Genomic DNA, 24,355 nt, shown 5'->3' on the forward strand with positions numbered 1-24,355 from the left:
TTCAATAATTTAACTCACTGAGTCTCGTTTTCCTCTCACTCTGGTGAATCTCTGTGACATCAGGTTCTGATTTATATGTCTGTAAGAAGAAACTTAAAGTAGCTAAGTATCATCTTTATTTGAAGCCTTATAGAGCTGCACTGTGCTTCTTCTCAGCAGGTAATGCAAACGTTTCTATTTGTTTCCTGATGCATGAATTGTAATTTTCTGGCAAGAGTTTGGATGTTTCAGTAGAAAGACTAAATAAGTAATATAAATTTTGACTTAAGATGTGTGTGTATTAGGATGTACGTGGATATGCACAGAAAAGATACCACAGAAAAAAAATGAAATAATGAGCTAAGTTGAGCATACACTGTGTACTTGTTTTGATTGTCCTAAATATTCATTTAAAAGTTGTTATAAATTCAGCAAGAACTTCCTGTGCTCAGTTGGAAGGAAATACACATGTAAAGTACTGAGATGACTTAAATCCTGTTGAAATCTGCAGAAAACAGCAGAGCAGTTTGGTTTGGTTTCACTGAATGGGTGGCTTTGAAGAAGCTGAAGATCCCTTTCTCCTCTGGCTGTGTGGTGCTGCCCTTTTCCAAGGATTTGGTCATGCATTCACTTCACCTTGCCACTCTTCAGCCTTAAATTAAACACAAGTTTAAGACTGGGAGTGTTGCATGGGAAATGCAGAGATGTTTAAGGAGTGCTTGATGTTTTTCACCTTGTAATGAAATGCTGTCAGTGAATATTTGATCACAAGGAAAATAAGTAGGAATGTATGATACTGTCCAGCAGGTCACTGAGAAAATTAACTATGAGAAAAATTTTAGAGTTAGTACAGAAAAATTAGCTTTACTTCAGAGTTAGTGGCCCGGGTGCAATTACTGAATGCAGTTTATAGCAAGCAAATATAAATATGTAGGTTTATAACAGTCTAGAAAAGTTTGAGAAGAACTTTCAGCCATTAGTTTGTCCTGTTTGTTTGCTGGAAACATTCGCTTTTGGGGGTAGTAGCTGTGAGTTCAAAGATAATAAAGACAAAGACCCACACAAACAGTTTCAGAAAGGTCTTCATTTGCCAGTAGTGCAAATCTAGGAAAAGAACCTCTTATTTCCTCTTGGAAAATACCACTGTCATTTTTTTCCCCACTTATCCCCCAAGCTGTTGAATGTTGAAAGGTCAGGCTTGATGGACTCATTTGGGAATACGTGGTGTCAGAGTAGTACAAAATGGACTCTGTCAGTGGAGGTGTCTCTGTTCTGCCTTACCTCTCTCTCTCTGTCCCAAATACACTTAAATGACAGATCATCTGCAGCTGGACTGGTGGTCCTGTCTGCATATTCATTTCACCTCTGCTCTTCTACCTCAGATTGTCATTAGACAGCCCACGTATTTGGCAGAGTGATGGGTTTCAGTAAAGACACTCATACATTAAATTTTAGCTACACCCAGACAGGGCTTCTCTGCTAAGTAGCAGTGACGTTCCTGAATTGAGTGTGCCAGATGGGATAAGAAGTTTGAAATAGGAGAGACCATGATTATGAAGGTGCTTTCTAAACTGTCAGTGTGCAACCTAAGAGTTACACTTCTTCTATTCCTCACTTCAAAGGCGTTTTGTAGGAATTATTTCTCCTTTAAGCCATTTTTTCAGAGGAATATTCTCTCCTTTAGAAGATAAAACCTATGTATTGTGATGCTCCTTATATTGAGTATTGGAGAGACATTAAACTATTTGCAAAGCTAACAGATATACCCTGATAAAATGCATTCAGATCCTTACCTAAACAGCTCATGAGAAAATCTGATCAGCTCAGACTGGTTTAGATAAAAAACTAATGAGCCTGAAGTCTAAGTAATGACTACCAGGCTGGGCTTATTGTTTGTCTGGTGCTTTGGGCTGAAAAGTGGCCTTTTATATGATATGCAATGATGGCAGTTTTATTAAAAGTAGCATTGTTTTGGTCCCAGTACAAATATCCAAATTCCCTGGATGACTGCATTCTTTTTTTAATTTGCAATTCCTTTCATTCTTTGTGACTCATCAAAATTAAAGAAGCATTCTTCTGTTTGTCACACAAAATCCACTTTTTTTAAAAATGTGCTTCAGCTCTTACCAATAGCCCAGACACTTCACCATAGCACAGAAGGGGATAATAGGCTGAATTATCCTTAAGCAATTGAAGTTGTAACTATTTCATGTCTTATTGTGGTATGTAAATTTGATTCTTTGCTGGGTCCCATGGACATATCTTCGTTTTGACTACTGGAAGGCACAGTGGGATAAATGGATTAAAGTAGAACTAGCTCTTAGCATTATTTCTTATCACTTTTATGGTAATGTCTTCACTGATGTAGTTGCTGTATGCACACAGAAGACATATTTCTTTCCCAAAAGTCGGAAAGCATATTGAACCAAATGTAAAAAAAAAAAAAAAATAAATCACATAACAATGAGAAAGGATCAAAGAACAATGAAAGGGGTCATACTGCAGAGATTGTTTGGTCATGCAGGTTAACTGTAGACATAATGGGATGGTGCTGCTATTTTTGCAAGGTTATTTTTTGATAGGGCTAGTACAATAAATAGCAGCCAGTGTTACCAAGAGTTGTGCAACCGAGATGTCGTGTCTGGCTGGTTTTGGGAGGGAGAGGTGAGGCTTCCAGCCAGAGCAGATCCTGAGAAAGTACTGAGAGCTGGGAAAGGGAATGCTATTTCATATTAATTCCAGTTAAGTATTCCAGGAGGGTGACATAAAGAAAGGTATAACAGAAGTTCAGACATGAGTACTCCTCAGTGGTGCCATTGATGGAGCGAAGTGGGGACAACTGAAGTGAGAGCGAGATGAGCTAAAATAATGTGTTGACTGGAGAGGAACGCTTCAGATATGACAGTGTAAGTGCTAGTTGGAAATGAAAGCTGAAGCCATGGGGGAGATAAAATTAGCTGTGGACAAGAGAGGGAGAAAGAAGAGCAGGCAAGCTGAGGAATAGCTCTCCTGTGCCCCATAAAAGGGAGGATAAGTGGAGGGAGCAAACTTATGAAAGGCACAGCAAAGAGACAGCTAACTCCTGTTCTCGGCAGAGTTATTCCTTGGTGCAGTATATATATATAAAATAGGATGGAAGGTCTTTGCATTAGAGACCAGGTTTTTTTGTTCCTTGTTTGAACCTGAGGCTTTTAACACCTTACAAACACAAATCACCCGTGACGTGCTCTGGCAGGAGCACTACATCTAGGTGGTGAGGAGTGCACGTGCTCTTGCCTGTCTGGTCAGCCTGGGATGGCAATTTTGGATTGTAGTTTGGGCCTGCTGATAATATTGCCATGCTGGAGTGTTCTCCAGCAGGCAGGGATGCATGGCTTCTGCCTTTGCAGATGGAAGTACCTCCACAGGAAATGTTTCTAGCTTGTAGGAGGAAGGAGGGAAGAAGTTCATGGTTGCCAGCAGGTAGGAAATTTTGCTTCTGGCACTTATCATAACTTCATGAAGTTTGGCCCAACCTGGCAGATACCCGTGTCGTGACGATATGCTGTCCCTTATAGTGTTGCACCCTCCAAGTCACAGTGAAGCTTTTCTTATTAGAATGGTTAGATTAATTATGCTTTATTAGGTGTTTTCTTGCCAGGTTATTCACTGGTATGGAGTGTGGAGAGAAGTGAGAACATGAGGCTGATGAGCAAGCTGCAGACATAAGAGAGGGGTTGTTCTCAGCAGGGTCAGTCCACAGGGGCTTTGCCTGTGCCCTTGGGAGCAGGAGAGCCAAGCCAGTGTTGCATGAGGGTCAGGCAGGAGAGGCCCTGCAAAGAACCAGAACTGGCATTCCCTGGTGTATGGAAGAATGGATGCTCTCTTCCTCCAGCTGGCCAGAATCAGTGGCCTCTAAAATACAGTTGTTCCCCTCCTTTCAGCCTTGCCTCCTGGAACTCTCGCTGACTCTGCCAGTCCTTTGTGCCCTCCGTTGGATCCAGCTCTGCTGCTGGCACCAAATTCAGTTTTTCTACCTATAGAGTTAGGGAAAAATAACTGATCAGGTTTTGCCTGTTACTGAGCAGCCTTGGGCTGCCTCAGAAGTCAGATGGGTATTTAATGTGACGTTTGTGCCTCTGTGTTCTGGAGGTTCTGGCAGTGTTGTGGGGGCCAGATGATGTGGGTGAGCAATTGCCAGTGGTGGACTAGTCTCTTGAAGAACAGTAATATGTCAGGTCATACTCCAGACTTCTCTCTGAGGGATGATACTGCTCAAAGAAATTAAGCCTAAGAGATAATTTGGCAACAGTCTTATTTTAAATACCGATTAATGACTATTGCTTTAGTGCGGCTCCTGCTTTACTCGTGATGTTTTAATATGGCAAAAGAATTATGATTAGTGCTTTTAGGTTTTTAATGTTCAGATAGTTAAAATGCCCCATAATAATCGCTCCTTTTAATATTCAGCATAACTATTACAGAGATATAATTGCTCTTTGGTGTTGAAAAGAAGAAACCAGGATCCCAATGTGATCGTGAATGCCTTTCTCTGGTAGCTTAAATCAAATCCTAAATTTCAAAGTCCTTGGCAGCAAGTTTTAAGAACTTTATTAAAAAAGAAGCCTTACATAAATAAATCAAAGCAAAAGACTAAAATATGTTAAAGGAGCTACTGCAATAAGAATCAGAAAACAAATTCAGATTCAGGACACCTGTAATCTGAGACATACCTGGGCAGAATACAAAGCATGCTTCAAGATTTGTAATCATTATTCTGGTGACATTAGCATGTTTTAGATCTGATTCTGCAATATCTCACACCCTTGGAAGTCAGGGGTTTTCTAATAGAATTACAAAAAAAAATCCAATAAAAATAAGAGCAGGCTCCTACTCTGCAAATCTGGCTGATCCTTGGCAGAAACAAGAAATATTTGCATATATTTCCCCTCTCTGGCCTCAGAGGTGGTATCTTGCATGCGGCACTTAGGTTTCTTCTCACCCAGCTTGTAATCCTGTTGCTTTTGGTTCTCTGTATCAGGGAAAAAATACTCAGCTGTGGTTTTGTAAACTGTGTTAAAGAGTCAAAGGAGTGTGAACTCAAACCTTCCCTTGAAAAGAAGATTTCCCCAGAGCCCGTGCAGGATGACCGTGAGGCGCAGAGAAACATCTCTGCTCTGGGGCTCGCAGAGCGCTCTGTGAGGGTGTTGGCAATTTGCCCAAGAGAATATTTTATGTACGATCGCCTCTCGCAGGAGCTACAGCGCTCCCACACAGCCCCAAGGGCTCTGCCTCTCCGTGGCTACATCAGCCCATAGAGCTCGTCCTCATCTCTGTCTCCTTCCAGCGCGAGCCCCTGGTGTTGCTCTGGATGTGCTGTGGGGTTGTGCTACCTCTCCACAGTAGCCCCAGCCACCCACTTGCTCCCCTCTCCCCTGCCCACCTTGGATGATGTCCCGCACTACCTCCATGCAGGGACAAAACTTCTCTCTCTAGTTCCTTAAAGCCTTATCTTACCTTCTTGCACACGCCACTTTAAGATGATATCCCTGCTGACCTTAATCTGACAATTCACGAGACCCCTGGTTTTGGTAAGTTCTTGTGACGTCCTCTTCCGTATGTTCCCTCTTCCTCTTCCTATGTCCAGCTTGCCAGAGGCTGTTGGTGATCTTGCTGTTCTTCCAGTTCTGCAAAAGTGTTAGTAATTTTTTATTTCATTGTGGTTTTTACTCCTACTTCAGCTGATGTTGTCCATGTGTTGATGTACCACAAACACATGGTCCTTTCCCTCAATCCACAGGTGGTTCTTCCGCTGTCAGTTCCTTTTTCTGCTCCCTGTCTTCCTTCGTTTTCCATGAAGCTAAATATGGACAACTGATGACCCTCATCAGCTTCCTGGCATGGCATTTCCTACTTTTTTCAGGAATGACCCCGGGACTGTCATTTATATAGTTAAACAAGGGTTAAACAAAAACAAGGCACCTAATTTACCACTGGGATGGGTCTGGCTGTTTATTCCCATAGAAAAACACCAAGGAGGGGATGGAAAGGGCAGGCAGCAGTAGTGTTTATACAAGTGAGTAATTACCTGTAGTGAGGCTGTTTAGCAGCTCCTGACTTTCCCTCATGTGTTGTTTAGGTGAGGATGAGATGTAGAAAAGGGAGATAGCTGAGTATTCTGCTTCTCATATGAATTTCTATGTGTGTCTTCCAGTGCCAATAGAAGCAGTAACCTCAGTGAACTTGTTGTTGGCAAAATTAATGTATAGGACTAGTTAAAGCAGAGGACTAGAGTGATGAGCATGACAAGGAAAGAAGAAATGGGAACAGTTTAGCATCAGGTAGGATAAGTTGGAGGTTAAAGAGAAATTGTAAGGATATTCCCATTGATCTTCAAAGCTAGGAGGCTGACATCCATACATAGTCAATGGAAGGAAGTGAATGCTTATAACATGCCTTAACTAGAAGCCTAAATTAGAGGGTTTTAATGCCACCTGTTTTATTGTTATGATCCATGATCTTATTAATGCATTTTTAAAATGAAAGAAAGTGTCAGACGTCAAGAAGGATAAAGGGTAGGTGGAGAGCCTGAACATCTGGTAAATGTTCTGTTCTGTTCATTTTAATAATAATTTTTGGGTAGATTTTTGCCTTCCTCTTTCATTATTTTTAGGTAAATGAGATTGCAGCTTAGCATGAAACTGATTTTGGAAACAAATTTCACTGCGCACTCCTTTTCTTGCAGAGGTGGCTTGATCTCTATAATGCAGTTTCTTGTATTAATGCATGAACCTCTTTATGTGCATTTATTGCTTGTTAAAGATGTGTCCTCAAGTGTGGATTACTACATTAAAGAGTCTGGCCATGTCTGTGGCCAAAACCATTTTTTTTGAGCTGTTTAACTATGATTTTTTTGGACAAGTACAGTGCTGTCTTTACTGGCCCTATAACTTTAATATGAGCAGCTGCAGTTTCTCATATTTTTGCATTACTGAACATCTTGTATTTTTTGCCAGGGAGATAATACATGGCAGAAAAATTTGCACACTCAAACACAGCTTTCAGTTATTGGCAAAACTTTGCAAGTGTATTAAGTGTTTAATATGTCTGAATTCATTTCTCATAGAAAGTCTGCAGGAAATAGAAAAATCCTTGCAGAGGCATCTAAATACAGTTTGACCATTTTCTGTTGTGTTAAAATATGTCACAGTGATGTCTGGAAAATCAGTGTCTTCCATCAGTGCAATGCTAAACCTCAGACAGGTGGCTCAGTGGTGGCTGACCCCAATATAATTGTCCTGGACTGCAGCAATTCATTGTCCTCTCCAAAACCATCATCTCTTCCCTTAACTTTTACACTAAAATCCTGTCAAACTCATAAATGCCTTTCCCATTCTTTTTTTACCTCTGAGGGCTAAACTCCTCGCTGACACCCTGATGGATTCCATAAGGAAATGCCGACGGAGCACATTTTTGACAGCCATTCTGGCACTTGACCAATTAGCGGAGCTTACGGTGGGTGTCTCTCGGAGACTGCACAGGCTGAAGTCCACTCAGGATGATAAGTTAGCAGTTACAAAACAAATGATGTCTCACATAAGTTGGTAATTACTGGCTCCTCCATAACTCTGTGCTCCCACAGCGAAAATCGCGATGAAGGTGGTTTTTAGCCTCCGTGCCAGTTTTGGAACTGCTTCCTTTTCTTCTGCCTCAGAAGTTGCAGCACTTAAAGCATATCAGTGATGTTCGGTATGTGATTATCTAGAGAGGGTTTGCAGACCCACCAATCTTCAGCTGTTAGCTCTTTGCTCCCGGGGGGTGTATTGCTGGTGGTGTGTGCGCTCAGAGTGGGAAAGGGGTGCACAACCAGGACCAGACTATTGCCACTGCCAGGAGTGGACTATTGAACAGCATCCAACACCGTGGTGATGATCACTTAAGCTGTTCAAACAGGAGCTCAAGTAATCATTCAAAGCTGCATCTATTGAAGCTGGGGCTAGAATGTTTTTGTCATCAGAGGTTATCTTGAAACTCACTGTGAATGAGCACTGAGGTGTAAGTTGGAATGATTCCTTCGACCTCTGTAATTCTTGTACTTTCTGGAAATTGTACTGACACTTGAAACATCAAATTAACCAGGAGGTTTTTCTGCTCTGATTTCAGAGGTGTTTTAAGCTGAATATTAAGGAGAAAAGAGCTACGCACAGTAAAAAAAAAAAAAAAATCCCAGGTAACTTGATGAAAACCCTATAAATAACTGTTTGAAAATAAGACATTGTCATACTGGAACTAATACTGTATTGAACTAGTTGGAAAGTTATATTGACATTATTCAAGGATGTTTTATCTCTAGTACTTGTGATTCTAAGGTGTGCATTTATTAGATGTTGCCATTGGGAAAACGGACACCTATTCTATATTCCTCTAAGAAAGGACAGTCATCCAGGATTCAGCACATGGCTGAGCAAAGGAAGAAGAGAGAAAATTAATTTTCACTGGGAGAGTGGGACAGAAGATTAAAAGGAAAAAAATTATATATTATGGAGGTGGCTGAGTGGAATCAGATAATCTAAAGACCAAAGATCACCTGTTGAACCAAATAAATAATTCAGGATGACCCTTGATCCCCACGGATCCTGGGCTCAATTGGTGATTGAGCTTTCCCAGTCCTTGCCTGCTGATGTGAATCAATACCTGACAGCTCCACTGCTGCTGTGCCAGAGGCTGGGATCTCCCTCAGCTGATCTTGGCAGGCTCTATCAGACACTTGCACTGTCCTGAGTTAGCCATAAATTCCCTGCCTCACATTATGGTGTCTGCTGTCAGAAATTACCTCCCAGTGAACTGAAGGCCAGCTTATTGACCTGCTTCTCCTGCAGGAACTTCCATACCCTACATGTACAGGGCTGAAGGTTTTGAGTAAAGATTTAACATTATTAAAATATTGATCATTCAGATGACCTTCCTGATGTGAGAGCCCAGGCAGGGTGACATTGGTTTGGGCACAGAGGTGTCCACAAGGTGAAGTCCCATTGACACTTAGATTCCCACTGCTTGGTCACGTCTGAAAGTGTGATTGAAGGTTTTGAGATGAATTATAGCCTCACATTGTTCCTAATGTTCATATTAAATAATCATAATCTCTACAGAGAAATGTACTGCAGCCTAAGGAGAATCAGGCAGTAGAAGTTAGTCCTTGGATTTCTTACGACTTTCAGGAAAGCTTGGATGTTCCCTTGCCTCCAGGTTTCTGAAATCCAGTGCTGTCATTAATCTTGATAGTTGGCAGACCAAGTGATTCTGGAAAGCCAGCCTGACTGCAATAAATGCTTTCAGATTATTGTCCCAAATGGTCTGTTGAAGAAGGAACGGGTAAAGGGAAGAATAAGAAAATGAGTGCATTTCCATAAAGAGCAAATCACTGAGGGAGACCCTGGCTATTTTTCAGGCTCTATCATATAATCAGAAGCATTCAGAACTGGAAAGTGTTGGAAGGAGATAAGGGACGTGTACACAGGGGCAGTGAGGTTGTGGGTGATAATCTGCAGCAACCTGAGAGAAGCCAACCAGTCTAATCTCCTTAGGTTTATCTCAGAGAAGAGTAAAAACAGTTTTACAATATTGAGATACACAATTCCAGTCTGTGGGAGGCTGCAGATAAAAGCAGCACGGAGCATCCTAGGAGCCAGCGTGGCCTAATTAAGAGAAAATACTGAATGTAATCCCCTAAGACTCTGCTCAATGGTTCTTTGCTAAGCCAGTGGAGTTCAGCATAAACAAGTTAAATACGCTGATATAAAACTGAATTGCGCAATAAACATAGATAGAGAGCTTTCCTTCCCCTCTAATGCCTGGGAAGAGCGCAGTAAATGGGCCAAGAAGCCAGGGGAGAGCAAGCAATGCGATGTTTGAATGGTATGGTCCTGTTTTCCATCAAAGTCTGGATTAAACCTGTGTGTGCTTATGCTAAAGACTTCAAGGGCTTGTGTGGGCTGGGGCCCTACAGCTTCTCTGTGCTGCCCAGGCTGCTTCTGAATGGGAGTTTGGGCTGTAGTTAACACAGCTCCCCTGCTGCTGGGGGAGTGGGAAGAGCCAAATACTGATGTGAAAGGGCATCTGGGGCTGAGCAGTGTCTGCAGGGTTCATAACAGTTCCCAAACACATAAAGGGCATAAATATCAAAGAAATATGCCAGTTATACAACGTGATGCCCAGGGGTGTAACAAGGGTAATGGGGTGGAATTAAAAGAGTGGAGATAGAGGCTGACTGTAAGGAAAAATCTTCCTAGCTAATCAACCAGTGCCACAATACCCTCTTCTGATGGAAAGATTTAAATGGAATTTCACGAAGAAAGCAACCCAAAAGAGACAATACATGAGAGCAAAGTCTGAATGCTTAGTAGCACGCTGCTTTGGGAAAACCAAAAACCATAGACTTGCAGAAGCATTCAGTCTGAGGGGACTAATCCCCCCAAAAAGCATGCATCCTTATCATCAGAATTGTTAAAAATGTCATTTGTTATGAGTAGATATGCTGTGAAGAAGTCTGCATGTATTACTAGCAAAGATAATCTTATCTTACTGCATTCTGGTTTGTTTTCTGCATTTTTGAGCTGCCACTGTACACACCTGTGCCAGAGACTGTCAGGGGCTTCCTTCAGTGCCTCACCTAATTTTCTTTAAACCTCCCATAATTCTTCCCAAAGGAAGGGTGTATTTTACCCACTGTGGCATCTAACCTCATCCCCAGGAGGTCTTAAAAGCACAGCCATTAAAATAGCATCAGTTGCTGACATTTTCTCTGCCCTGGGCTCAGTTACAGGCATTTTCTCTGCCCCAGTCCTCCCCACTGGTGATGTGTCTTGTTGATGCTGGGAATGCAAGAAAAAGTGAAGACTAAAATTTTTGAAAAGCATCAAAGCACATTTTCCAGTAAGCAAGTAGGAGTGTTGAGTTGCCTTTTGCTCAAGCTGGCCAGATGGACATTGTGGTCCCTCATCTCCGAGTTGCTGCAGTTACAGCCCTGGGTGGCTTTGATGTCTTTCTGCACCAGAGATGTGGTGTTTATGGGATTTCCACCCAAAACATTCCCAGTTTTGTGTGGAAATCCCGTATGCCAGCAGTGGGGATGTCTCTGATGCTTTTGTGTGTTGTGTGAAACCACGTAGCTCCTGCCCAGTGTGTGATAAGGCTTTTTCCTTAGTTGCTTTGTTTTCACTCTGCAGTGCTCAGGTGCAGCTGTAATTGTTTTCTCTGGATGAGTGAGGAAGAGAAATCCTCTTTCTTTTTGTGTGGGAGACCTCAGGTCTGAGCTATTCATGAAGGGCCGTTTGTCTGGCAGTGCTGCCTGGTTGCATTCCTTGTGTTTAACAGGAGCACATCATGCTCCAGAGCCCTCAGACCAGTGCATGAGGAAGCCAGGCAGGAACAGAGGGGCCTAAATTTTGTGGTTGGGGTTGTTTATTTTGAATATCCTGAGTTTTGCTTACCATCACAGCAATAAATATGGTTTGGTTTCACTGGTATCCAGCAGTTGCCAGAGTTAGAAAGTCATTGTTCTTGAGAAGCATCTTTCACTGTATTTAGAAGGGAAACATGCTACCTCAGGTTTCTGTTTTCTTCATAATTGTGATGTCTTTTGTTTTTATTAAGAAAAATATTTCCTTGTCTAAACATACACAAGCACAAATAACATTGTTACTCAGTTGATTATTTTTTCCTCTCTGTGGTGCAAAAGAAGGAATTTGTTTGGCACTTTTCCTCTCTGATTATTTTTGTTGATATAACTGAAGGTAACAGAAGGCAGCTAAATTGTTTTATTTGACAATCTGAAAAAAACCGAAACAACCAAAAATCCAACTATTATTTATACCAAATGCAGTGGATTTTTCAGTGATTTCTGCCAGGGTATATTTCCTTGTACCCATCTGAAACAATGTATTGTATGTCGGTCCTTCAATCTAGCTTTGTCAACAACTAAAAATGTCATTTGCAAACTTTCTGGTGTCCCTGTAATAAACATGGAAAGGATTTACTGCCATGCTTAAGTATTTTTAAATGTCTCTGAGTGAGCAGTTCCTTTTCTTGCTGCCTAGTGTTCCCCTCTAAGTCAAGTCTAAATGAAAAGGCAGTGAAATGTGGCTTGTTTCCCTGCTCAGCATACGTGGGCAAGGAGGATCGGTATGATCTGTTTGCTCAGCAGACCAAAAGCAATCATGGAGATCTTAACACCACGTCCCAGTATTTAGAGGGTGGCTACAAAGAAGATGGAGACTCCCTTTTTAAGAGGAATTCTATGGAAAAGACGACAGGTAAGAGGTACATGTTAATGCTTCCTGTTGGACACAAGGAACATTTTTCACCATGAGGACAATCAACCATTGGAACAACCTCCCCAGGGAAGTGGTGGCTTCCCCAATGCTTTAAGATGCTGGACAGGGTGCTGGGCTACCTTGTCTAGACCGTGCTTTTGGCTTGAAAAGCCGTACCAGAGGATCCTGGATTTCCTGACCAACCTCATATTCTCTGACTCCAGGACTCTGTGAAATTTATGTGTCTGGACCCGACAGCTGCATTGTGGGAGAGGCTTTGATATGAAGCAAATGGAGCTAGCATTGCTGGGTGAAAACAAAGATTTCCAAAAGTGGCTTTGTAAAATAAGCTGAAAATAACCATGGTTGTGTTGCCTATTGTTTGTATGTAGAGCAAACTGTGGCACTAAGGTCACTGTCAAACTGTCCGTTGATAGGTATAAAGGCACTGTCCTTTTAAACATTGCTGCTTTCCCAACTATTCTGATCCATTGCACTTGTCTCACATGACCAGATGCTGTTACAGGACTTGCCAAACCACAAAGAAACAGCCCAAGTTGAGCCCAGCAGGGTTCCATGTATTCCCTATTGCAAATAACTTTGTCATTGCCTCTCTGTGCGCCTCTGTGCTGCCTCAGACATGTTTTGCTTTGTGTTTTACTTTGCTAAGCCTTTGTAAAACACAGCCAGCCCCTTCCTCTAGTGTTTGCCTTTGTCTTTTTGTTGCCTTTATCCCTTTCTGTGTCAGTGCCAGTATTCCTTGTTACCTCATCTCTCCTCTTTTTCTTGTTTTCCCTGCAATGCATTTCTGTACAGTGAATATTTGCCCTTCTTTGCCAGTTGTTCTTTCTCTGTTTTCTTTCTTTTCACTTTCCTGTCAATCAGCTTGCATTTATTCTTAGTGATGTCCATGCGTACATGCATATATTTGTCCATGTGCCAGGTGCTATGCACTGACCTGCAGGAGGGTCAGGGATGCTTTGCTAAGCCAGGGGTCTTAGTAAAAAAAAAAACCAGCACAAGCAGCTGTCTCAGAAGCAAACCAAAAACCTGGAAACCTCTACCCAGGAAGACTCCAACTTGCATTTCCAAGTATTCCATCTATTTTACCCCCCTCAGAGTTACAGTTGAGAAATGACAGAAGTCACTGATGAACAGATGCAGCCAAGTGAGAGTTTGCTTTATTTAAATAATTACTTCTTTTTTTTCCCTCCTCCATCGTGTGCGCTACTGGTGCCATCATGACCTTGCTAAGAAGTGTATTCTCCTGCTGAATTTCAGTTCCTCTCTTGTTTAAAATTTAGTAGCTAGAGCCAATGCAGTAAATAAAATATTGTCATCTTTGGGGGATCAACATTTAGGGGATGATACATGGACTGGCTGAACTCCAGTGTGCTTCTGATCTATAATGCAGAGCTATGGTTTTTTGACAACCTCTCAAAATGTATGTGAAATCAACCCAAGCATCCCTTCAGCTTCAATCTACAATTTGTATTTAAAGTATATAGTGTGGTTTAGTAAATGTGGTGCTCACTTAATGATTATTATGTGATTTAGAAGTCTTCTGTGGAATTCCTCATTCAGAGATTGTAAGACCAGATCGTGATGATGGTGATGGTCTGCTTTGATGATGGTCTGCATAAGCTCCTTGACTGCAGGCAAATCCATGCCTGCCTGTGGAGGTCTGTAGAAAGGCACCCACCTTGGCTGAATTATCCTGGATAAACTGATCCAATGGTTAATTTCCTTCATGCTTAAAAGATTCCCTCTTTTTTTAAAACTTGAATATGAATTTGTCTAACTACAGCTCTCAGCCTTGGAAATATATTTCTTTACTTGCTAGCTTAAAAGGAGCTTTTCTGAGAGAAATCCACTTTGTATAATTCAAAAATCATCGAGTCTTCTCTTCCCACCTCTCATCTAAACCAAAGAAGTAGGTTCCTTCATTTTGTTACTTTTAAGCAAATTTTTCAGACCTTGAGTTATTTTTCTGGGTTTCCTTTAACCACTCTGTCATTATCCATGTTGCTTCTACAATGAGGAGCTAGGACTGCAGGCAGTGCTACAACAGTGCTGTTAATATTTAATATAATATCAATTCCTCCATCCTATTCCTGTATGAGGTATAAGAGCCCCTGGTTTCCAAAACACAATCTGGTAGTCTGTGATTTATTCAGGGCAGCAGTGAATAAGCCAGCACGGAGCTCAGTGATGCTGCAGATAGATGGTTTCAAGCTGCTGGAAGATCTCTTTAAAGCTCTCTCAGGTGTCTTTTTGCTACTCTGCATCTGGTATGATGCAGCAGAGTTATTTCTTTTTATGGCTCAGTATTGCTATTTTATCTGACAGCGGTACCATGCTTTGTTGACAGACCTGCCATCATATAGTTTGTCACTAATTATACTGGTGTTTTAAATGTTTGCCTGTAAAGCAAAAGAGGAAATGCCACCACTCACCTTGGCAAATTGACTCTGGTCTTAATAGTGTTACTGTCATCAGTTGCCTCTCGGTTCAAATCCTTCAGATGTCTCATGAAGTTGGGTGCATGCATCTGAGCTGAATCTATGCCACGGCTGAAGTGGTACCTCAGAGTTTTACAAACTATGCTTTTGCCTCATTTTACAATACTATTGAATCACATTCTCTGTATGGTTCTCTACAATTTCTGGATCCAGGGCAATGGTACCACAGAGGAGCCATTTGTTTCTCGTCCTGTGTTCATGCTGTTGTCTGGTCAGTCTCTTGTCACTGTAGTTCTGTACTTCTCTTTCAACCTATTTTTTCATTCCATTTCACCAATTCATAAACCATTTTGAATTCTCTTCCTGTCCTCCAATTGCCTCGCTGTCCCTCTCACCTTGGCAGCATCCGCAGAGCCAGTAAGAATCATTTTCAGTCCATCAGCCCCAAATTAATGAAAACAAGGAATATGACTGGATATAGAACATAAAGCTCTGCAGAGACATCTTAGAGGTTTCTTGCCCGTTTTACACTATTACTATTCAGAATTTGATTTTCCAGCATTGTACTTACAGAGTATTAGATTAATCCAGACCATATTTCCTTAGCCTGAACGGTAGTGTGAAAGGCTTACTAAGGTCAACAGAATGCCTGCCACTTCATCCCTATCCACAGCATCTGTTATCCTGTTACAGAAGAACATCAGAATGATTTCACACAGCTTGTTCTTGACAAGCCCATGCTGCCTGCTACTCATCTCCTTGTTATTTTCTGCTGCTTTTAGATAATGTCTGTAGGAAAATAGTTTCCCAAGAATAAAAGTTTATATGACTGCTGTGCAGGTCACTGTTTTTTATCCCTTTCCTCCTCCATCTCTCTTGCATTTCATCTTCGAAAGGATACCCAGTATCTTTTCTCCATCATTCCTAAATAACCTATCAACACTTCAAGTGTCTCTTCAAGTTTGCCCTCCTTGTTGGCCAAACTTTCTGAGTCAGTGTTCATCATAAAAAGTTTATCTCACCTTTCTTTCCTTTCACCCCATTGGTGATCTTCTATTTCCTGCCATTCCCTCTATTGTACATCTCTCACGTTTTAGTGTTGGGCTTTCTCTGTGTGGCTCCTGCAATAGATAACAGGTTTTCCCTTTATTTCTTGGGCTCTTCAGTTCGTTTCATATCTGCCATTCAAATTCAGTTTCTTGTCTTATTGCCTTTTAGTTTTCCTTTCTTTCTCATCTTCTGTGGGCTGAGTGAGTACTTTCTTTTAGACCATTTGCATGATCTTTAAGGTACAGTTGCCCTCTGATTTCTACCACATGCTATTTGCTGTGTTGCATTATTTAATTCTCTAAAAGGTTTCAGGTAGAGTGGTTCGTGTGTACGACACACTGCAAAGCTGTGTTGTGTAGCCTCCATGTGCATTTTCCTTCTATTTACTCCCTTTGCTTACTGCTTTGGGAAACAGCCTTTTTCACTCCATTATTTCCAGAGTCATGGATGCGTGAAGGTGGTGCTCTGGGGAATGGCAGAGGTGTGAGAATTGCTGAATCACTCGTGCCCTGACATCCCCACTGAACGCTGCAGTGGTACACAGCAGGACTTGGTGCGCTGGTGGTGGCTATTACAGGGTACAGTACCTACTGGTGCATGATTCTGGTAGGGTTCCAGTACTCAGACACTCATAAACTCCTTAAAACTAAGAAAACATAACCATGTGCTAGATCTGATGTTTGCAATGTGTGGGCGTATGTGCACAAAGAGTTATGCAATTAGTCCTTCAGAGAATTACAGAATGCTTGTAAGGTTGTAAGGGACCTTAAATATTGTCTAGTCCAACCCCCCTGCTATGGGTAGGGATGTGTTCCTTGTCAGATTTATTCAAAAAACCATCTATTTGGTTTTTATATAGCTTCTCGTTAATCAGCAATATATAGGCAGTATTGATGTACATTCTTAATAAATACATACTGCAGCAAAAATTCACCATGATCAATGCTTTTTTTTTTTTCTCCCCCCTAAATTTTAGTGATGTGCCTATAAATGTCCAGACATTCCTTGCCTGCCACAGCGTGACCCAGTGGAATTAGTAGAAGACTTTCCATTGATTGGCATTGGATTTGTACAGGTCCATGTAAAGCATTTAACCTCAGACTACGGGTCAGTGATAGAAATGTAGGAATCTGAGAATACATATTCCCTGCTCTGATAGAAAGGAACAGAAGAAAGATACCCAGAACTACAGAGACATCAGCTACCCCACAAGGTAGTGGCTTGCAAGCACTTCCCTCTTATCTTTTGGCTCAGGGACGGTATGTGTGCACTCTGATGTTTGAAGTAGGTTGGGTAGAATTTAACTTTTGGCTCAAGGGAGCTTTTAGTTGATTAAATATGGATGTTCTTGCAGGTAGAAGCTTGGTTTCTCTCTGCAGCACATTGCTTTTCTTGAATGTATGCATTTGGGAAAGAAAGCTGGGCTCTTCTGTGCCTAAATCTTTTCTGTCTGGACCCGCCTATAAGAAATAGAAATAAAAACTGTCAGATTGTAACAACTGTAGGATTTCTAAGTGTGCAGCAGTGTGGTTGTAGCTGCCTTCAGATCTGTGAATTCATCTGCCTGGTCCCATGGCTGGCCTGTGCAGCACTGCTGGGAGGTCTGTCTTACCTGTAATTATACGCAGAAAATCGCTCCAGTAACGCCGTGTCTGAGCGCAGTATTAACATCTGCCCATCTTGGCAGAAAGACAGCTACCACAAACAGGCGATGCAACAGGCTGTCAAATATCCGGGCATCGGCAGGAACTCGCTCTTCTAAGGAAATTTTTCCAGCTCCGGTTATTAATCAGGCTGTGGGTGATCTTTCTGAGCTCTGAAGCTGTGGGATCTATCACTCATCCATCAGCGCTCGTCCCGCTCTCCCTGCGAGCATCCGCTTCCGTCTGGATGCAGCTGAGGAGGAATGAGACTTGCTGCTGAGTGGACTGGGGGGAGAGTGACAGTCTCATCCTAACGAAACAATCAGGTTTTGAGCTGGTTTGCAGTTCTGTTCCCGCTTTTGCAGGAACATAAACTGGACTGTTTCTTGCTGTGACTGCAGGAAGCCTCAGGAGCGGTTTGCAGTTCTCTCTGCTTCCAGCCCTTGGTGTAGCCTCAGAGAAGCGTGTTTCAAAAAACATAACTTTCAACTGCCTGGCACTTCCCAGTCTCTTCTATCTCTTGTCTGTGGTGCCATCAATCAAACTGTTCTTGTCAGCTAACTGGTTTTAAATCTCGTGTGGAAAAATTGTCAGTTCAAGATCATACGATGGTAAGGACAAACCTGACTGCTCTTGTCGTGCTAATTCATTCTTGCTTAAGACATGAAAATAAACTGATAGAATATCAATTTGAAGCTTTTAGACCTTGAAATGATTTAAAATCTCTTAAAAGAAAGACTAGGCCTGAAACTTTGTCTCCGAGGCATCGTTTTTAACTTAGCAGGAAGCTCTGATGGTCTTTTCTGTAAATTGCCTATTGTCCAGATGCCCACAAAGAAAGTGCTTCTGTGGGACTGTTTGTGTTTAGTGCTGGCATTTATTTCATTTCATGTGACAGATGACTTGGCTTCTGGATCTAGTAATTACTTGCTCATATCCCGCCGGGGCAGGTTTCTGACCTCCTGGAAGGCTGTGATTTGGTCTGGGAGCACCGACTGGCTGGGCAGACTCGCTCACGAACCCCGTGTTCTCCAGGCCTGGATGGCTCCTGATGCACCTCTGTGTGGGCTTTGCTGGGTGTTGCAGTCAGATGAGAGCAGTGGGAGCATGGAACCTTTAGGCTTTGCTACTGGCAGAACCACCCAATTAAGATTTAAATGTCTGAAAACCTTTTGTATCTGTTATGATTGATCGTCCATAATTGTGGGATGTCTTACCAGATTTCAGGTTAAGCTTAACAGCTTTTTTTATTATTTTTTGATTGTGAGAGATGGTTATGAACTTCAGAGGATTGCTGGATGGAGCTGAATGAACTGTGCTTTATTCTTCATCATAGTCATGCTTTTCACTCACAAAGAAATGCCTGGTTTCTTCTTCTATTTTTTTTTTTTTTTTTTTATAAGATGGGGAAATCGAAGAATTGAATGCAACCTTACATTGTGGCAGTTTTAAGTAGATTTTCTTCCCTTTTTTTAAATTTATTTTGCAGTATTATCATACAGCAGCTAAACTAATGAATATATAATTTTCTTTCCTTTCTGCTTGTCATGCCCTGCTAACATGGACCTCTACAAAGGCTCAGGTTGGTGTTGCAATCTGTCTTCATCTTATTGTTCTCATATAGTGAAAAGGGGCTTTGATGTTGTTCTACATCAATCAACTTTTTTCCCCTTCCCCTCTTCCAAACTGGATCCAACGTTGTTACTGCATAACAGATTCATCCAGAGAGGTGCCACATTTGTTTGTTACCCCTGAAACTTCAGCTGCAGCAAAATGTGCTGTTTCAGAAACAAGGGACATTGATTTATTTATATCTACTTAAATTTGCTATGCTTGCCTGGCTTTGTGACAGGGAGGCAGCAGCAGCTGCAGCAACTTCTGAAATCTGTAAAATCCACCAAAACTCTCACTAACGAGTTTCTGCCTCGCTTTAGACCCCCCATATGTGACAATATAGTAAAATGGCATTTGTCGATATCTCATCTGGACAAAACAGAATTAAAAAATTGAGTAAAAAAGCAGAGCCAGAGGAACTGGGCATTTGTGATCATATTCTCATATCCACCGTTTCCAATTCAACAGCTACAGTTTTTGTATAGGTCTGAGACTAAATTGTCTTGCCTGAGTATTTCAGGTAGAAATAAATGCCCAATACCTGCAGGGTTATACTTTGTGCTGTGTCCTGCTCCTCAGAGGCCGTAGTGACAGTAAAACCTGCGAGGCAAGTTTGGGCCAGGAGCTGCATGTTCTCCCGTATTTCCTCGTGTTGAATGATGCCAACTTGGTATTTTAATCTCTGTGAAAGAGCAGTCATGCTTTACCACGTCACAACTTGGTGTTTCTAATGCCTGCACCAATCTCACAGAAAATAAAACCACTTACCACTCATAAATATGAATTAATAAACCTTGCTGAGCAACATGTTAGTTCTGTCAGTGTGAGCTGTAACGACTGGGGTTCGAGAGAGCTCGCCTCAATTAACTTTTTAAACAAGGCATTTTCCTCTCATTGCACTTGAGAATTTGAAATAAAGCAGTGTCTGACTTTGAATATTTAATTACCCGTTAGAAGCGTGAAAGGGATTTACTAGGAGCATTTTGTAAAGTCCAGCAAAAGGCTAGATACAGTAAAGAGCATGGTGAGGGAAAGGGGAGCATCCAGATATCTTTATAGCAGGAATATCCTGCTGATTTCCTAATTTCCCCTCTTTGCCTCGTTTTACAGCCAGAATTTTACGGTGCTGCTTTTTTTGATTACTTCATCCTGAAATGTCTTTATCTGAACTTTTCAGGATCTGATTTTAATCTGAGATGTCATCCAGTTAGTGCAGGAAATTGGGCATTTCCAGATTCAGTTCCCCACTCCCTTAGGGCTCCCTCACCAACCTGTCTGTACTAAATCACTCTTCATCTTCAGTTTTCTCATGGGTAAATTAGGATTAAAGTTGAGTGGGTTTGAGGATTGGGCTATAAATAGATAATCAAGAGGAGGAGAAACTTCAGAGGCTTGATAAGTGTTTTCACTCTTTTCAGAGAAAGTGATTTTTCAGCAGTTTTTGAAGTAGTAGAGTAGTGGTGAAGGGTCTGTTTCTGTAGGGGTTTCCATACTGCCCGCAGAGCAGACACTGGGAATTGATGCAGCTTTCTGTCTGTGCTGTCATAATTACTGCCCTGACTCTGAATTCATATATTTTACTTAGAATAAAATGGATCCCATCCCTTTACCAACTACAAAGTTTTAGACAGGTCTGGGTTTTCGTGGTTCAGTGCCAGTGAAGGCTTTTGAGAACCTTAGCGAAGCTCTAATTGATTTTCTTTTTTCTGCACCACAAAGGAGGAAAAAAATCACAAATTCCTTTGATTTGGGCGTAAATGAAAACTAAAAGTGCTGAATTTGCTCCACGAGTATTTGTGCAGGTATCTGCTAGAGGCATAAAAAATTCAGGAATTCCGATAATTTCAGAAGTCTTACCACATAATGATCTTTTCAAACTTTTGTTCTGGAAGTCATTTGGGGCAAATTTTTTTTTTTTTTTTCACTTCGGTGGCTCTTTGCAGCATCCAAATACCCAAAGACAAGTATTCATCAGTGAAACCGCTGCTTTGCAAAATCCAAATTGCTTGAAAATTAATTGTTCAACCAGTTTTAATACTGGTGAGTGGTTAGCATATTTCTGGCAATCGTGATCAATGTATAAACCAGCATGAAATAAAATCAATTTTATTTTAAAGAGGACTATTTAATGTTGAAATTTTAATGAGATAATTTCTGTGATGTAGTGTTTGTTAATATGCAAGTACTTGTCCTTCAGATATACAGTTAATTCAGTAAAGCTTTCAAGTGCGTGCTTGGATCTGCCAAATCAAACACGCAGTTAAGTAATTAACAAAGCAAGTACTCCACTTTTAATTCAGTTTTAAAGAATTAAATGATAGAAAATCATTGTTAGAAATTATCTGGTTTGGATTAAACAGAATGTGAAAGCAGTGTTGGTACATTATAAAAGTTATACAGTTAATGTATAGGCATCTTACAACCAAAAAAGAGATTTGTATGAAATAGATGGAGTCAAATTTGCAGGTTATTACAATGAATGGACATTTTTTGAGATGTATTTCCCACCACGCTCTGGATCCGTTCATGCCAGGCTGGTTGCAAGGGAGTGCTGGCTGTGGCCCAGATGTCACCAAGTGGTGACCATAAGCTCTAAGAGGAAGAGAGGTTCCCTTTTGCACTGTGACATCCCACTGCTGCCTCCCCTCCTCTTGCAGCCTGGATATGCAGGGAAAATAGAAGTGAGTATGCAAACGGTGTTAAAAGTGAGCGAATTGCTGGCCAGTCTTAGTAGGAGGGGTTTTAAAATCCGCACTTGATTTTCTCTACCGGCAAATCTGTTTGCAAACCAGAGCAAGTCAGCTCTCCTGCCTAAAAATGGATCTTTTCCAGCTTTGGTGTTACTCATTGTGGCCTCCATGGTTTAAAAATGGGTTGTTATTTCTTTGGTTCTGGCTGTGTCAATGCATTAGGTCTAACGTAACCTTGGTGTAAGGGCAGCGATGTGAAATGAACTTACGTTAGCGATGAATTTATCCCATTTGTATTAGAAATTAATAGCACAGGGGTAGTCCTCAGGGTGTCAGGCAACTGCTACAGTGATCAGTTTGGTTGTTCTAATATAATAAGCAGATATTGACTTAGTTGGAGTGAACACCAAGATTTACTGTCATGAAATTTAAAATATCGACTGAGGGAAAACCAGAGTCAATATTTACCTTGAGGGACAATAAATCTTGATGTTCACTGAAATATGAAGTCACTGTGATTTTCAGAAGCGTTGAACCTCGTTCTAGGTGCTCATCAGAAAAGCTACCTGAAGTGTAGGTATGAATTTCTTTCAATGAATCGTGTCAGCTGAGCAAGTGCACTTGTTTCTGTACATCCTTTGCAAGGTCTCTATTATTCCTGAGCTACATTTAAATAAGTTAGAGAACATTGTAAATCACACCAAAGCTCCTTGGTGGTTAGGTATTTGGGCTTTTCATTAAAATTCAAGTATCAGCTATTAAAAAGGAAAATAAATAGATTGATGTTTGTATATCTTGCTGAAGTAGCTGTTGACATCAATATTCTTTAGCAAGGGCTCAGGCTTTGCATTGGAATGAATGGTAAATGGCTTCTTTTCTTAGGGCAAGTTTTAGCAGTCTGTCTCCTATGTCCTTCGTTCCTTTAATTTACTAAGAAGTGTGCCCATCAACTTGATTTTAGGATTCAGATGTTAAAGTACAATTTCAGGGCAGCTGTGACTACAAAGAGCGATACAGTGGTCCTGTGAAAGTCAGTGGCAAAACTCCCCTTGACTTCAGTCAGGCATTGTTTCACCCCTTGATCCATTGAGCCCCAAACCCAGCATGTAAATATGAATAAAAACTGAGGAAAGCAGTTAATTTCCTAAACTGCTAAAAGACTGTGTTTATTTCTTGAGGCAGTAAGGGATGGAGCCAGGCTGTCCCCCTGGGTGCTGAGCTCTGCAGTATCTCACAGGTCAGGTGTCTGCAGCTTCCAGCATCTTTCTGCCCCCTGAGCCATGAAGAGCAATGGGCCTCTGTGCCTATCGCATGGAATTAATTTCATTTCTGCCCTTCAGGAGATGGATTATGGTACTGCAGCTCCATACATGCGTTTAGGGGCTCAGTCTGAAGGGGTTTGTAAATCCACTGTCATAGTGGGTTTGCATAAGTTTTGGGGAAGGGTGAACATTAAGCAGCTTATTTTCAGTGGAACTGTTGTCTTTGTGAAGTGGCATAGCTGGTCTAGAGAATTCTCTATCTGCAGCAGAGATGCTGGATGGCAAACATGATGAGGGCTGGGAGCCTTTGTGTGTAATTTGAAGCTTGGGTGCACTCTGTGTTACAGCCAGGGATCCCTGGGAGCACATCCCAGCCCCTTCCATGCTCAGGCACTTTGGGTCCCTGGGTTGGTGAGGAGTGAGGACACCACATCCCATCCCAGGGTCAGGACAGGGATGTTCCCATGGACCCAGGAGGTGAGAAGTGAACTTAGGTTGCCCTGGTAGGTAGGACCCAAAGAACAGAAAGGCTTAGGCAAAAATCCTTTCAAAATGCAGAATCAAGAGCATCATCTGACCTCCTTAAGTACCACAGTTTCTAGCAAAACTTAGGAATGAAAAGTTTGTTGTGATTTTTTTTCCCCAATAGGGAAAAAAAAAAAAAAAAAAAAAAAAAGAAGAGGAATTGGAGGTGATTGAAAACAAATTATGGCAAGCCAGGAAAGAGAAACAGGAGGAAAACACTGTCCTGTGGAGGAAAGAACCACATGCCACATCACTGTGGTTTTTAAGTGCAAATACAGAGAAACAAATTATATTCACAGCTTCCTGAATGCATTCCCACAGAGTTCCACCCATGGAAATCTTGCATCTCTTTGAGACTCCCATTTAAAAGCTTAACGGTGTCCTCTGGTGTCTGTTGTAACTTTTTCTGTAGAAATCTGTGCCTCCCAATGACATGAGGTGGTTATTTACATCTCCCAAGTGTCCCAGTGGTGCTGATGCAGGGTGGAGGGGAGAGGTTGTTCAGAGGCAGGACAGGCTGTGTGTCAGCACAAGGACTTAGGAAAATGGGTTGTTTGTAACAATAACGTTCCAGAGTTTTGGTGGTGAGCGTAACCTGGCAATCCTGACCAAAGTGGAAGTACTGAACAGGTTGGCAGGTGCTGCAGGGATATGTGGCCAGTGCTGTGTGACCTCATCTCCTCCAGCGCAGAATGAGATGTCTGTCTGTCTGTCTGTCTGTCAGAGGAGGAAGAGGAGGAGGAGGAGGAGAGCTGATGGGACTTCACATGTAATCGTAGCAGTTTGACACAGTCAGACAGCAGACAAGCAGTGCTGTATTAATGGCTTTGTTCTTGTGAT

At 41.7% G+C, this 24,355-nt stretch overlaps 1 protein-coding gene across 4 annotated transcripts in view; it reads left to right on the forward strand.

Annotated features, from left to right (window-relative positions):
* Positions 1 to 24,355, forward strand: part of THSD7B (thrombospondin type 1 domain containing 7B) — a 306,100-nt gene that overhangs the window by 244,591 nt on the left and 37,154 nt on the right. For 3 of the 4 annotated variants that reach the window (XM_027884317.1, XM_027884316.1, XM_027884318.1), the window contains exon 17: positions 19,001 to 19,006. The exons of the other annotated variant lie outside the window; for it this stretch is intronic. In XM_027884317.1, the coding sequence (XP_027740118.1) occupies positions 19,001 to 19,006 (6 nt within the window). The remainder of the gene's footprint in view (positions 1 to 19,000; positions 19,007 to 24,355) is intronic. 4 annotated transcript variants of the gene reach the window in all.

This window comes from Empidonax traillii, unplaced genomic scaffold (assembly GCF_003031625.1).
Source record: "Empidonax traillii isolate 1590-97213 ecotype Southwest subspecies unplaced genomic scaffold, ASM303162v1 scaffold142:size1213974, whole genome shotgun sequence".
NCBI lineage: Eukaryota > Metazoa > Chordata > Aves > Passeriformes > Tyrannidae > Empidonax > Empidonax traillii.